Source organism: Squalius cephalus, assembly GCF_949319135.1.
Source record: "Squalius cephalus genome assembly, chromosome: 19".
Taxonomy (NCBI): Eukaryota; Metazoa; Chordata; class Actinopteri; order Cypriniformes; family Leuciscidae; genus Squalius; species Squalius cephalus.
The window spans coordinates 7,225,247-7,240,954 of NC_137140.1; the positions used below are offsets into that span (position 1 = coordinate 7,225,247).

The 15,708-nt window shown below is 36.6% G+C and overlaps 1 protein-coding gene across 1 annotated transcript in view; it reads left to right on the forward strand.

The window, feature by feature from the left end:
• The first annotated feature begins 14,256 nt into the window (after positions 1 to 14,256).
• Positions 14,257 to 15,708, forward strand: part of phyhiplb (phytanoyl-CoA 2-hydroxylase interacting protein-like b) — a 31,747-nt gene continuing 30,295 nt past the window's right edge. The window contains exon 1 of the mRNA XM_079851702.1: positions 14,257 to 14,450. Within this exon, the coding sequence (XP_079707828.1) occupies positions 14,342 to 14,450 (109 nt within the window). The 5' untranslated portion in view covers positions 14,257 to 14,341. The remainder of the gene's footprint in view (positions 14,451 to 15,708) is intronic.

Sequence of the window (15,708 nt, forward strand, 5' to 3'; positions counted from 1 at the left end):
TGTTGGCTATTCCACCATTTGTATGATCCTCATGACATTTGGGTCTGACGTCTAGCTTTGTGTATTTAAAAATGCATACATATAACATAATTCATTTCCCTCATTAGTGGCATGAACATCTCTGAATGTCTGACTAAAGTAGATGTAGTGGCAGTAGAGAGGAAAAAGTCTAGCGTTAACCATACATGATGCAATAAGAATCCAGCGACACAAAATGTATCTGTCCACACCAGACGCCAAACGACTTCAAGAGACGACAGAATCAAACAAAATCACAGCCAATCAGAAAAGTATGTGGGTGGGCTCTCTTTGCTAGCACACTCACTAGCAACGAAATACATAACTATATGCTATAATCAAATTCATCAACACCATTTTAACATTATTAAAAAATACACACTTAGTGGCTGATACAATATTTGTCATAGAATACACTTGTTTGTTCACTGAGTTAACAGTTTGAACGTTCTTGTTTCCTTTTATTTATTTTCAATGAGGTAAATTTCCATCGTCGCTTTCAGGGTCACTCAAAATGATAGTCAAACTCATGAAACCCCTCAGATCCTACTCGCTCCGCTCTGTGCGGGCCTCGAACCCGGGTGTCTGGCGTAGGAGGTAGGCGCTCTAACAAGGAGGCTAAAAATCGCCGTTTCTAGTGTTAGTCGCTAGAGCGCCTCTTGAGATCAGGGGAGTGAGGTTTTACCTGCACAACTCTTACTAGGTGGCCTCCGTTACACTCACCCCCCATAAACCTCACTCCCATCCAGGTCACAGCACCAATGTAACCCCTCAGGTCCTACTCGTTACATTCACCTCAAATTATTTTAACATTAAATGAAGCACATGATCAGCACCTGAGATTGTCATTAGCCGCGTTTCCATTACCCTTCAAATTGCGCAAACTGAAATTGCGAATTGAAAATACGCCCAATGACACGTCAATTTCGCAAAAACTCCCATTTATCGCAAAAAAGTTTTTCTGCTCACATGAGGTGGTTTTTCAGGCAATTCGAAAAAGAAATATTTCGCAAAACCGCAATGGAAACAGTTTTTGCGCATTTACAGGTCACCTGTGTTTGGACAGAATACGAGACAGAGTTCTATGTTAAATTCATAAAAGACAGAAGAATTACAGGAATAAAGGATTCTAAACCTCAAAGAAATGCCACAATCAAGACCTCGAAGGAGAAATGAGGGAGAAACACCCAGAAACACCTCATATGTGCCGCTCTCAAGTATAAGGGTCTTTCCTTACCATCAATGCTTGGATAACACACATACATCTCCTTTGATTAATAATAATGGCCAGTGCGGTGGCTGAGATGCATAAACCTACCAACGTCCGTTGCTTTGATTTTTGGAATGACTTATCACGAGAGGAAAAAATGAAGTTTTAGTCGCATAACATCGGTTAATGAAAACGCCGTCATTTCGCAATAGTTTTTTGTCGACATTTAGAAAAAATCGCAAGAGTTTTGCGAAAATCTGTAATGGAAATGCAATAATTGTCTTACACTACAGGGCTGTTGAATGCTTGAATCTGATTGGTTGACGAACGTTCTAAGGTGTGCAATTATTTTCAGGGAAACGCACAGCTAAAGCAGTTACAGGCAAGTCTTGACTGCATTATAGTTCCATATCACTTTGCCAAATGATTTCAGTTATTTCAAAGGTCAAAGGTTTACAGCCTTCAACAGAAAAAGAACCAAAACCCACAATGACACTGACCAAGCAAATAAATATAGTAAATGATGAAAACGACAAATTATTTACATATTTTTTGCCACAAAATTACATTTTATTATGTTATTATGTAAAACTTACAGTTTCGCTATTAGTCGCTGGTGCCAAACACTGTTGAGAGACACTCACATGTTTAATCTCTCTCTCTCTCTCTCTCTCTCTCTCTCTCTCTCTCTCTCTCTCTCTCTCTCTCTTAACTGCATTATAACTGCATTAGTCTGCTATCACAAAAACCCATGAATGAGTTGTTTTCGACCAAGTCTCTACCTTTCTTACACAGAACATCCTCCTGGACAACCTTCAGTCTGGTTTCAAAAGCAGCCACTCAACTGAGACTGCCCTGCTCTCGATTATTTAAGCTCTGAGACTGGCAAGAGCAGCTTCCAAATCCCCAGTACTCATCTTGCTGGATCTGTTTGCTGCTTTTGACACAGTTAACCACCAGATCCTCTTGTCAGTCCTCAAGATGAAGGGCATCTCAGGTACCACACTCCAATGTGTCAAGTCCTCCCTCTCAGGTAGGTCCTTCAGGGTGTCGTGGAGAGATGAGGTGACTAAGTCGCAATATCTAGCTACCGGAGTGCCTCAGGGCTCAGTACTTGGACCACTTCTCTTTTCCATCTACAGTACATGTCATCACTAGGATCTGTCATTCAGAAACATGGGGTTTCCTATCACTGTTGTGCTTATGACACAAAACTCTACCTCTCATTCCATGTATGTAAATTGTACGATGATGACACTTGCAAGTTAGTATCGGCCGATCGGCGGCTGACTTGAAGCAGTGCATGCCGCTTAGAAATTGTTTCCGAACTGAGACAGCACCAACGCCACATCAATGTGACGTATGGTATCAAAGTACTGTAAGAGCGATTCGAGAGCAGATGGCTGACTCAGCACAGGCTCTGATGACCACAATTGGTCACGTGTGTTTCGTGTTTATTTCGTGTTTTCGTGTTTCTGTATTTTTATAACAGAATTTTTTTTGTTATGTGACTACATGAAAAGACTTTTCATGTAGTCACAATGTTATATTGTGTCATGAATATTGAAATAAAACTAATAAAAATCGGATGATAATGCTAAATTTCTGACACTGTCCGAAAATGATCACAGGCTATCTTTGGTCGCAAGACCTTGACAACGGCTGTCTTTGAACCTCTCTTTAGAAGCCACGACCACAGAAATCACCACAATAGGTCATCTTACATCTGGGACAGTCCAAAATCATAAAATGTGTAGCGGGCATAAGACACGGTGTAAAATGTGTTTTGAGATGAACTACACCCAGTCATACCAGAGCGTATGCGGCTCTGCCTGATTACAGTATGTCACAAATATGTCAGTGATCTCACTGAAGTCCTTTGCTCACACACACACACACACACAGAGAGAGACTTTGGGGAAATGTATGTTCATTTTATCTGTCTTTATGCAGATGTGAATCTGTAAAGAACAGAAGTATAGTCTGAAAACTGGGTGTAACTGTTTTGATATTTTGTTAGATTGTGTTTTTATGGATTATCTCTGCACATACTGTAAATCAGGCCTGGATTGGAAATGGAACAGGACAGCTTGCGGCTGGAACAAGAGGGGAAAAAATTTTCATTTTCCTCTGGCAAGCTCACATTCCAGCTTTTGAATCTCGCCACATTGTCTGGATTATGGATACAATGTGAAGAGAGTGTCCAAGGGTTATTGGGAGGATGAAATGTGTCTTATTTCACCACAACAAAACTAAATCCCTCAGCAACATTCAGACATCTTTTCATAAACAGATACAAACATCAAGGAAAGGGAGTTATTATTTATTCATTTATTATGTGTGTGCTCATATTAAGCAAAATAACTTTATCCATTATTTTCTAGTCTCAATGGACAGACCACGTCACTATACTCTTTTCAGATGAGGGGAATTTTAAGGGGATGTCTATGCGCTGTCTAATCAGATTATCAATCCCAATATTAGAGCTCAGCAGTTGACATTTAAATGCTTTTGCAGACTGTTTGCAATAATATTTAGTATTAATATTTTTCTGAAGTGTGAATTTATGTTAATAATATAATACAAATATTTAGATAATTAAATTAACATTAAAGTTTAATACACCAATGATAACAATAATGTTTCACTAAAGTTTATGACCGGCTCATTTTTATAAATGAATTATCAATGAATTTTTGTTTCCTTTACTTTTTGGGGAAAATCTTTTTGTGGAATTGAATGTAAATGCCAATTATTTATATGATTAATAATTCATTCACATTACTTGGATCGTTTTTTGGGGTTTCACATAATAATAGAGAATAAATGAATTTATATTAGGTCCAGAATTTGTTATTTTTACAGCATAAAATATAAAAAGCTTGATAAATAGACTATTTCTGTCAGTTTTAATGATGAGTTCTGTGTTTTATGCCTCTTCCAATGTAAATGCATTGCTGTTGTTTGTTCTCCAACAGGGGGCGCTAAGGAATGAATTTGCTCAAACTTGAGTTTCAACCACTACTTTTATGTTTATTATGATCTGCATTTGCAAATAAGTTTTCCTTTTAGGCTGAAAAGTGTCAGAAGTGAATATATTATTTTACTATTATTATTTATTGTCTGAACACGTTGCACTGACAAAGAAGCTTAAATAATTTACGATCATTGTGAAATATTTAAACACTCAAGCTTGAATGGTTTCAAGCATCATTTTAATAAACGTTTATTGTTAACACTAGATTTTGAAAAAATGTAAAAGCGTTAAAAAGCGTCCCTTGCTTTGAAAGTAGGATGTGAAATGATTTTACCATTAGTTTGTTCATAAGGTCCATTTCTCACAAATTAAAAAGAAACTTTTTTTTTTTCTTGCGGAACACAAAGAAGAATGTTTCAATTGGTTTTGCCCCTGCAATGGAGGTTGATATCATTGACCTCATTGACTTTTATTATGAGGACACAAAAAAAAGAGACATTTTCAAAATATCTTCTAAAAAAAAAAAAATCACAGGTCTGGAACAACATTTTATAAGCGATATACATGGATCTCATCCATGACCTCACCTCACCTGCCTGTACTATCATCTCACATGTGTTTTGCCTCTGTTTTGCATTCTGCATGCACCTTATTTACATTCAGAAGCCTTGGTGCATCCCGTACCAGTATTAAACCTCAAACCGCCATACATATATTAGATTTAAACACCAATAGAGAACCAGCTGAAACATTTCGCCTCATCTGACAGTGACCTTCGTATTCTTACTGAAGACAGGTTGTATGAGGTGATCTAATCTTTTTTTGGGATGTACAATCAATATGAAATACTTCCCGTTACGCAACAGACCTCAAACTGCTGTCTGCTGATCTCCACAGTCACTCAGACACACACTTTTAATTCTTGTCCTGATCAATTTTGCCACATAATAGCCTACAGACTTTAAATGTCAGTAAAATAACTAGGCATAAGCTTTACTCTAGTCATTACTGGTGATGGTGATGTAAGCAAATCATTTAAAGCTTTGTGAATGGATTTTTTTTTTTAGAAAATGTAAAATTTATATCAAATATATGTCATTTCAGTGGTTTCAGATGAGACTGGGGTTAGTTCTCACAAGGCTGTATCTTAGTAGGGTATTAAGTGATTTACTACATTTACAACATTATCACTGATGTAATTTTGTACATTCCATTGTATAAATTTGGATTATAGTCTTCAATTCAATACAAAATTTGTTGGCTAAAAATTAGGTTGATAATATGTCATTACACGTCAAACTATTTTTCCATTATAACCTATAATAGGCTAAATGCCAGGTTTCCATTGTAACAACTTACCTCATGTAATGTTACAACATGCCCCACTTAAAAATGAACTTGAAATAAAAATATGTATTTTCACTTGGTTAAAAGCTCAGGAAATGTTCAAAAGATTTTATGTAGACCACATATATATTTTTTATTTTATTTTTTTCAAACTTGAAAATAAGCTAACAACAAATGTATTGCTTTACAATAAGGTCCCATTAGTTAACATTAATTAATGCATTAATTAACAATGACCAATATATTTGTTACAGTATTATTGTAAAGTGATACCAAGTTATTTTAGGATACTTCAAAATATTTAAACTATCATTTTTTAATTACCGTTTTTAATGAGTAATGAGTTAAATTTCCACCATGGTGGAGCTCTGTATGAAACCTCCAGGAATTGACTGCCTGGTTTTGTGAAACTGCATACCATGCAAGATGCATCGTCCCTGGGCATGACATGAATAACGGCCTGCTGCCTGGAAGTCTTGAATTGGTTTTTGGAATTTTCATTTTGGGCCGCATTCGATTATCGTGAGGCCCACTTAGAGTGACTCTGGGTGGGGAGAGAGTTCCATTTCCACCACTATAGAGCTCTGGAAGTCTGGAGCTCAAGGGCCTTAACGGCTGATGTCTAAGCCCACCTGGGCTCACTCTGGTCATATTTTATTTAAGTTAATGTATATTTTATTTCAAGCATGTAAAATGTTTCTTTTTTTCTTTTTTTTATGGTATTGGTTTCAGTTTTAGTTATTTCTGGGGGAAAAAAATTCAGTTAAAGTTTATTTTATTTTAGATCTCTGCTCAAATAAGCAAATTGGTCATATGAACTCTTAGTACAGATTGTTAAATGTTCTTGCCCTAAACATTCTCAAATCATGCTGTAGAAAAATGATTATTAAGTTAAGTTCATGCCTACATGAAACTACAAGAAATTAGCAGTTTTGATTAGATTAGCAATGAACTTAAAGGTACAGATCTCCCTAAAATTAAAGTGAAGTCATCATTTACTCACCCTGTGTTATTTGCCATTATTTCTTTTTCGGACCACGAAAGGAGGATTAAAAAAATGTCCCGCTTACGCTCTTCCATATAATGGCAGTAAATGGCGACCAGCATTAAAAAAGATGTCGAGGTATCACAGAATGGCCCCATGCAACACGTCGTATATTCCAAGTGTTCTGGGTTTATACGAGAGGGTTTGGTGAAAAATAAATCGAAATGTAATGTATTATTTAATGAAAATACTGACCTTGGCCTTTGGTTTTCAGTGTTCTGCGTGTTCATAAGCGCTCATGACTCTATAAGCGCCACTGTTCTCTCTGACTCACTCAGAAATAGCAAACAAGTTGAGAGAAATCAAGATAAATAAAAACGCAACATACAACTAGAAATTCCAACAAAGTATCCATATATGATCTTCACCGAGTTAAATATCTCTGAACTGGGACTGAAGTGGTCAGGTGACAGTGAAAATGACAGTTGACAGTATATATATTCACCTTTAGAGAAGAAAGCACATGGGTTGTATTTCATGTCAGGTTTCTATTAATCTTGATTTCTCGATATGTCTGCTTTTTCTGGGCGAGTCGGTGTGAACTGCGACGCTAATAGAGTCTCGTGAACACACACAGTGCACAGAAGACCAATGGCCAAGGTCAGGATTTTCATTAAATAATACATTAAATTTTTTTTTTTTTTTTTTACCAAACCCTATTGTATACCCCCAGAACACTTGGAATATACAGTATGATACATGTCGTATGGAACTATTCTGATACTTTTGCATCTTTTTTTTTTTTTTTTTTAAAAAAAGCTTGATGCTGGTAACTATTCACTTTTCTCCTTTTGCAGTCTGTAAAAGAAAGAAAGGCATACGGCATTAGAACAACACCAGGGTGAGTAAATGATAACTTGATTTTCATTTTAGGGTGAGCGATCTCTTTAAAGAGATGGCCAGCATGTCATGGTTTTAATTAGAATTATAAATGACTGGGTCAGCTTAAGCAGTGTTGGATGCATGATTAAAATATAAATGACAAACCCAATGGCATATGTCAGTGTGTGCTGTGATGTCAGTGTGTGCATGCTTCAGCAAGACCCCTCAGCACATTTATTGCTGCGTAACTGTACGGCAGGAGAGAGTAGGTCAGAAATGCATGTGTGTGTCCTCTGTGTGCAACACAACCCCTTCACTGCAGTAGAGATTACATTAGAGCTCTGTCTCCTATAATCACTGCTCTTCATCATAGTCATGTGAGTATGTGTGCGCACCTCATTTCAACCCCTCTGATCCCCATTACATCGCTGTTATACATCCAGGCTGTTTCGTTACTATATCTGGCTCTGTCGCTCCATGTGGTTGTTTCTTTCCTCCATATAATAACAAAGTCTTGCCATCTGTCATCTTCCCCTCACATTTGGCAGTAGATGAAGATTCAGCATTGGGAATACACTACAAGAAACAAGAAGGGATATTTAGCTTTACCATGTGACCAGAAGAAAATCATTTCAATAGAGCTTCATACTTCATAATTCATGTTATACTGAGATGAGGAAAAACACCCCAAACTGAGCAACAATATGCAGTTTGGTGCAGATATTATTATTTGATGATGAAATTCTGAGCTTTAAATGTAAATCAGTGGGATGATCTTTATAACAGTATAGCAGAATACTTTCATAAAATGCATATCAATATCAGTTGCTACTAGGAGTGTAACGATACCCTCACATCACGATTCGATACATATCACAATACTGAACTCACAATACGATATTATTGCGATACTCCAAGACATTGTTAACAAATGTACTGTTGATTAAAATGTTAAATTTGATATTACATTGGGTGTGGAAATGAATAGGCTCGGACTTGGTGCCGGTAACCCAATGCACAGGACAATAGTGACACCAGAATAAAAATATTGATGATTCTGAAGCTGAAAATACAGAATTATTTTAGACGAATATGCTTGCACTCTTTCACTGACTAGATATATTTAAAATAATGTAGGCCACTTTTTACTGGTAACATAAGACATTTGGCATTATAAGGACCCACAAATATTCCCCCACCGCATTATTATACATTATATTTAACATTATATATAGTAGTTTAATGTAGTACTGACACTAAAACTCTGAAAAGTAGATTTTTTTTTTTTTTTTCCTCACAGTCATTTTTATTTTGGGTGAACTATCCACAATATATAGTGTCACTATCCAAGATACATATTGTTGCATTTTTGTTTTGCGATATATTGTTACACCCCTAGTTGCCACTGATCTCCCAATAAAATATCTTAGTAAGATGATGTATAAATGCTTAGTTTTAGGATAAAAGCTCAGTAGTTTTATTGTGGAGGCAAAACATGTAATGCAATGCAATACAATGATGATTGTATGATATGTGTTACATACTGTACATTATAACATGATTTTTCCTTAAAAAATATATATGTGTGGATAATCAGGTAAACCTAGATGTCTCAGTCCAGAAAATGTTCATCTTGAAGTATTACTAACAATATAAAGGTTTTTCTATCATTTACTTTAAAAAATTTAAAAAAAATCTGAAGGTGGACATTTTTACAATTGTAGTAAAAAAAAAAAAAAAAGTGTTTACTTGTTAAAAAACTTGGTATCTATCAATTTGTGTGAAAAGGAAAATACAGAATAACAATTTTGCAAAATTTTTGCAAAAATGCCTGTGTTGCAATATCAGCACTTCTGAAACACGCCTCAACAAATCACATTCGAGGGCCAGAACCGTGTTGTGCAATGTAAAATGTGACTTTTTTTCTGACTAATAAAAACGTATTGTTGAAAATAAAATGTAATTTGTTTTTGTGGTGCAACCTTTATTTTTGAGAATGGACAAACAAAGGGAGTGGTATGGATAGAGAGATGAAAGAGGGGGATGGGTGTGTTGGGCTCTCCGCTGGGGGTAGGATCCTACCGGCAGATTATTAATGGTTTGCAGGTTGGGGGTACTGGATTATCTGCCCTCTCAGGGGTTGATGACGACTCTACTGTATCTCCAGCCACTTTACATCCCCACACACTGTTCCTGCTTCAGCTGGCAGCAGAAATACATGTTAAGATGTGTATTCTTCTGTATGATCTGAATCAAAAGCGTCTAGTGTGACTAATCAACCGTGTGACTTTGCTTTATCCCGACATAATATTGCACAGTCTATTGAACTACTTAACCATGTGAATGATTTATTTCAAGCTTTATGGGCACAGCTAGAAATGTTAACACTGAAAGCATTCCTAAACCTCATGCTTTTAAGCTAAAATGCTCATATCTTTATATTGCCACCACTTTCGAGGTCAGCTCTAAGGACAAGATTGATTTACTAAACTGTTCCTAGAGGCACATATATAATGAATTAGCTTTAGGTGTCAGAATGAATATTTAAAGTGATATGATAGCAAATTCAAGGACAGTTACAAGCAAAATTAGAATGAACAAAGATATTTAAGCAGGATAAAACATTATAAATCAAAGTAGAAGTGCATAATTTCTTTGCCACAAGTATCACTGGAAGCTTGTTTCCGCCACAGAATAAAAAATAAAAAAAGGTCAGAATAAAGTCAGAATTGTAGATTTAGTGTCGCAATTGCGAGAAATAAACGCGAAAAAAGTCTTTCTTTTTTTTTTCTTAGAATTGGACTTTATAACTCGTAATTGCGAGAAATAAAGTCAGAATTGCAAGATGTAAACTCGCAATTGTGAGATAAAAAGTCGCAATTATGTTTTGAAATGTTTTATTCTGTGGCAGAAACAAGCTTCCATACATCACCAAGCTAAATTGCAAAAAATATTGTTTTTAAACGAGCATCTCGGACACTCCCTCTTTCTTCCATTGGTTGGACAAACAGATAGTCCCGCCCCAAACTCATGCCATTGGTTGAGCCAATGTTGGTCAGGATGCAACAATAGTTGTGTCCGAATATGTCTATTTCCATACTATATAGTAAGTGAAAAACAGTATGTGAGTGTGTCTGAATTCATAATTTTCATAAAATAGTAGGCACGATTCTTAAGTGTGCCGTCGATGGACACTTTACTACCCTATGAGGCCACAGGAGAGGATTTGTAAATGGCATTGAAGTAACACAACTGATGCCATAGGTCACATGACAGTGACAACATGGTGGATATAGTACATCTGAATTTCATTCAAACTACACATATTCATACTAAATAAACAGCATGCACTTTCAGAAACACCAAATGTTTTGAAAGTGACACAGAGACACAGTGTTACACTTTTGTGGGGAATCAACCTACAAATGGCTTACTGACAGTTTCCTCATCATAGTAGATTCGGGATTACGCATTGAAGATGTAATCTGAAAATATTTTCTAAGCTGAATTAGTGTAGCATTAAGCTGCATTTGTATGGAAGTCTCAGTTTTTTGCATTTTTGTTCTAAACTTTAATTTCGTGTTTCTCAACTGATTGCTAGAAAGGGTTTGAATCCCACATTTTCCATGAAGAATCTTTAAAACCCATGGAACCTCTCCATTCCATAAAAGGTTATTGTATGGTGGAAAAATGTTCTTTAGGTTTTTAAAATGTTCTTCAAAAAATGGTTCTTTTAAGAACTATTCACTGAAAGGTTCTTTCAGGAACCAAAAATGGTACTTTGGCATTGTTGTGAAACCCCCCTTTTGAAACCTTTAATTTTAAGACATACTGTAGGCTACTGATAAAAAATTATACTATGAATGCAATACAATAACACCATCTATTGTGCATCATCTTTTAATGTCTAAATTCAACCTATACACAGGTAATGATATCATTTGGACATTCCCCAGTTAGTGTTTATTTCACTGTACCCTCATTATACTACTATAATATGACTATAGATTTCACCTATTAAGAGAGAATTATAGAAAATCCTGACGTTTATCCTCTCCTTTACAAGAGTGAAACTTATTTGGTTGACAAAGTGTACCGGAATACCAATAGGACAACAAGTAAGCAGACGGGCTGTAATCTTGTTACATAACAAAATATTTAATTCACTTTTCATTTACTGTTAATCCGCTCTGAGTTCAGCGTGTGCCCAGGAGAAGAATAAACACTTGTAGCTTTCCACTAGGTTCATAAGATAACACTTAGATAATACTTTCAGTATTAGATTCCAGTTTGAGATTATGTTACACATTACATGGTACATTACATTACAGGCTTGAAACATCATGTACTATCCCTGTAATGTAGAACAGAATGTTTACAGTGAACTAATACTTAAGCTCTATTGGCAGTATCTGTGAAATTAGCATTATGTTTCACCCAGAGATAAAAATGGACAAATCAATAAAATATGAGGATATTAGTTAGGCTCTAACTAGTTAACTAATTTCATGTGTTGACAGTCCAGAGAAAGGTGCAGAGAAAATCAGCGCCATCTCTTGTACAGGAGTGAAATTTGCTTTGCATTTGGCCTGACAAATATTCATTTTGGTCTTGGTTTAAATGATAATTGACAAATATATAACATTCTGCATACAACAATTATTCATGGTCCTCGGTTTTGATTTGCCAAGCAATGCTCTAAGAGTGCTGTTTTTTTCTATTTTTTCCCATTTCTTGTCTGTGTTCCCAATTCCTGCTCCTTAAAGGTGTAATAGGTGATTGTCATATCCTGATAGAAATCACTATGTTAAGTTGTTCATAAGTATGTATGTTCAAATCATTTCATTCATGTGTTCCCTGTCAGTCAACATGTGCTTGCATACCACTGCGCAGCCTGTTCACGCAGACATCATTTGTCATCAGTGCATTTCACGTACGCTGTGCAGAGTGAGAATGGCAGGCAAACAGCAACAACCTAACTTTCCTTCTGAACCGACAACAAGTGGCACTGGCAAAGGATCTACGATCTATATATCTTCATCGGAGCCAAACAGACTCTCATCGTGGAAACCCTGTCATGCAAGTAATATTATTACACACTGACACGGTTTGGCAGCTACACAACCGAAAACTTGCTGATTTTTTTTTTTTTTTTTTTGCATTCGTTATTGTATTACTGTTACTCTCTGTACTGTAAAGTTTTCTCACCGGTGAATGATACATGACGTAATCCAATAGCGTTGTCTCTGGTCTTCTCGCTTCTGGTCTGTGTGTGTTCATGTGTTTTGGAGGAGGCGTGGCTTTGGACAACGATTTGATGGGAGGGTGGGATTGTATGCTTTCAATGCTACCAGGCTAAAGTTATCATTTCCCAGATTAGGCTACCTATTGCACCTTTAAGGTCTCTCCAGCGCTGGAAAGTTTCTTCGATATTAACGCGGATCCTACCTTTTGCCTGATCTTAACCCTTCTTTTTAAAGTTACATGCCCCTTGCCTATTCCTCATTTGTATTTTCCTTTCTGCCATCTCCCTCGTTCTGCTAATATCTCTCCATCACGAGTGTATACGCCCCCTACTGCTGATTGGCTACAAGTGTGTTTTGGCGCTCGGTTCGATCCACTTTTCAGCAGCGCTTACTGCACCTTTAATACTGTAAAGCTGCTGCTTTAAAGCAATCTATTGTATAAAGTGCTGTATAAATAAACGTGACGTGACTTCACTTGAGTGCTGAGTTGCAGAACTGGTGCAAACCTAACAATATACCACTGGTCACGTTTTTCAAACTTCTTTTTACACCTAAGCAAAGAACAAAAACAAACTTGTAAAATGTATTAGTAAATGTTAAAATTAACAATGAACAATACATGTATTAACCTTAGTTAATGTTACAAATGAGCTCTTATTGTAAAGTTACCATTTCATATAAATCCAAACAGTCATGCTTACAGATGGCCTGTTAAAAACAAGAAAGCCCTCAAATTGATTTCTCTTTTGGATACGTATAAATTAATTTAAAAAGCCCTTTTTGATAAATTTTTTACCTGATTTTATTTTGTATTTTTTTTCTAGTTATTTGTTCGTTTATTTTATTGTGATTTTTCTGTTTTGTTATTGATCACTTGATCAGTCAAAATATGTATTACAGTTAACATATATAAAAAATGCTTTTCTGCTTGAGGTAACCCGCTTGAGTTATGGTAATGTTTGCATCCTCTCTCAGCCTCGACGGCAAACATACTGCTGCTCACAACATCTAGTCAAAAAATCTATTAATGATGTGAAAACATGTACTGTGTCCAGTATAACATACCGTTTCATTGTATGTTTTAAATCCGCATCTAAAGTGTCCCACAATGTGCAGCGCGCAGTCTCACGTGTCAAAACAAACACCACGTCCACGAGTGATGGTTTTTATTTCGCCTCTAGAGGCCGCTCTCGTACAACCACACTTGTTTGCACATGCGCAAAGTACCAGACCACTGATTCGTCAAACCTGCTTGCTTGCAGTCTGTGTTCTTCTTCCGACTTTATTTTGTAGTAAGTAACGAATATGCTTCGGGGAAATGTATCGGAGTAAAATTATACATTTTATTTAGGAAATATAGTGGAGTAAAGGTGAAAGTTGACATAAGTAAAATACTTAAGTACTACTGACTGTAACGAAGACACCAATGAGAGTGACTATACATATAAATGTGTAATTACAGTAGAACACGTCACTGGAGACAAGCACACTGCTCTTTGCCCTTGACTGTGGTGTCGCAGGAGAGATCAGCTCTGACGATGTGCTGACGTAGCCCTCATCATCAGCAGCACACTGTGGAAACCCGCGAGAGACTGAGAGAGCGCGGAGTGAGAGGAGATCTGTCCTGCGGCACTGCAGTCACTCTCACTGACGGAATATTCTTCATTAGAAGCTCAATGATGGAGGTTCCACGCGTGGGACACAGTGTCAGCAGCCCCACGAGCCCGTGCGAGGACATGATAAAGAATCTCAGTTTGGACGCCATCCAGCTTTGTGGGAGAGAAGGTTAGAAGTGTTGCTTTTGTTCAATTCTCCCCCATTTTTTTCAGACAGGCGAACTGGAGTGGAGGAGCAGTGACATTTGAGCTTTCTAGACGGGGAAATATTTAAATGCATGCAAAATACAAAATGCAAATGTATTTAAAGATCCTGATGCATACCTACTACAGGTCTTAGGAGCGCGTGAGGTTGCTCAGCCTTTCTGTCATTTGGCTGGATCTGGTTTGGTGTGTCATTGCATTCGAGCTTTCACTGAGAGATGTCATTTTTAATACACACAAATGCAATCACAGAACTCACGTGCTGAAATGCAAAAAAAAAAAAAAAAAAAAAAAAAACAGTTTTGATGACTGTTCTTTGGGCGCTTGTATTATAAGACTGATGCATAGAGATTTGCGCCTGAGCTTACCTAGTTATTCTGGCTTTTCTTTTAAGATAGCATTGCATTTAAGCTTTCAAGACAAGGACTTATTATTTTAGTCTTCAGTCTTTGTGAAAACGACGTTTTGATGAATAAATCACATATTTCCTAAGGCGCATGAATTTTGCTATATTATATTCCTTTGGGCCATTGCAAGATTCTCTGAGCATTAATATTCCTTGCACTTGAATGCTTGTTTCAGGATGATGCTCGCGCAACGTTCAGCACCATGGACACGGTCATTGCGCGCGCACAATACTGAAACGGATTGCAGCTGCATGCATCTGGCTATACGACCAGTGAGCAATTCACTCACTCACACCGTAATGAAACAGCAACATTCTTAGTCGATCCACACTCTGAATCTGCTGATTCATCTAGGTGACACTGTGCTGTACATTGTTATGCGAATGTCTACAACTGTAAGTTCACAATTCATGGTTATGGACAGGGTTTACATGGGTGTATCCCAGTGCGTGCGTTTCTAGGCATACCTAGTCATTGATTTTCCAGAAAAAGCTCTCTTGCCTTTTGCTGCTCTGGAAAAGCAGTTTATGTAAATATAACATTTTAGCTAAGGAGTGTAATACTAAAATACAAAGAATGTCATATTAAAGCACAAGAGCATTTTTTTACTCCTTAAAATGGCAGAATATTTAGTAGGCTATTTCATATTCAATTGATTTTTTTATTTTTTTTCTAAGTCAATTAATTGTCCACTATCTGGTTATTTTGACATTTATCACATAAGTCGAATACAGATGTGTCGAGTTAGCAAAGTAAAGATAATGTAGATTTTAAGTTTAAATGCTGATAAATATTTCAAAGCAAATGCTAAAAAAA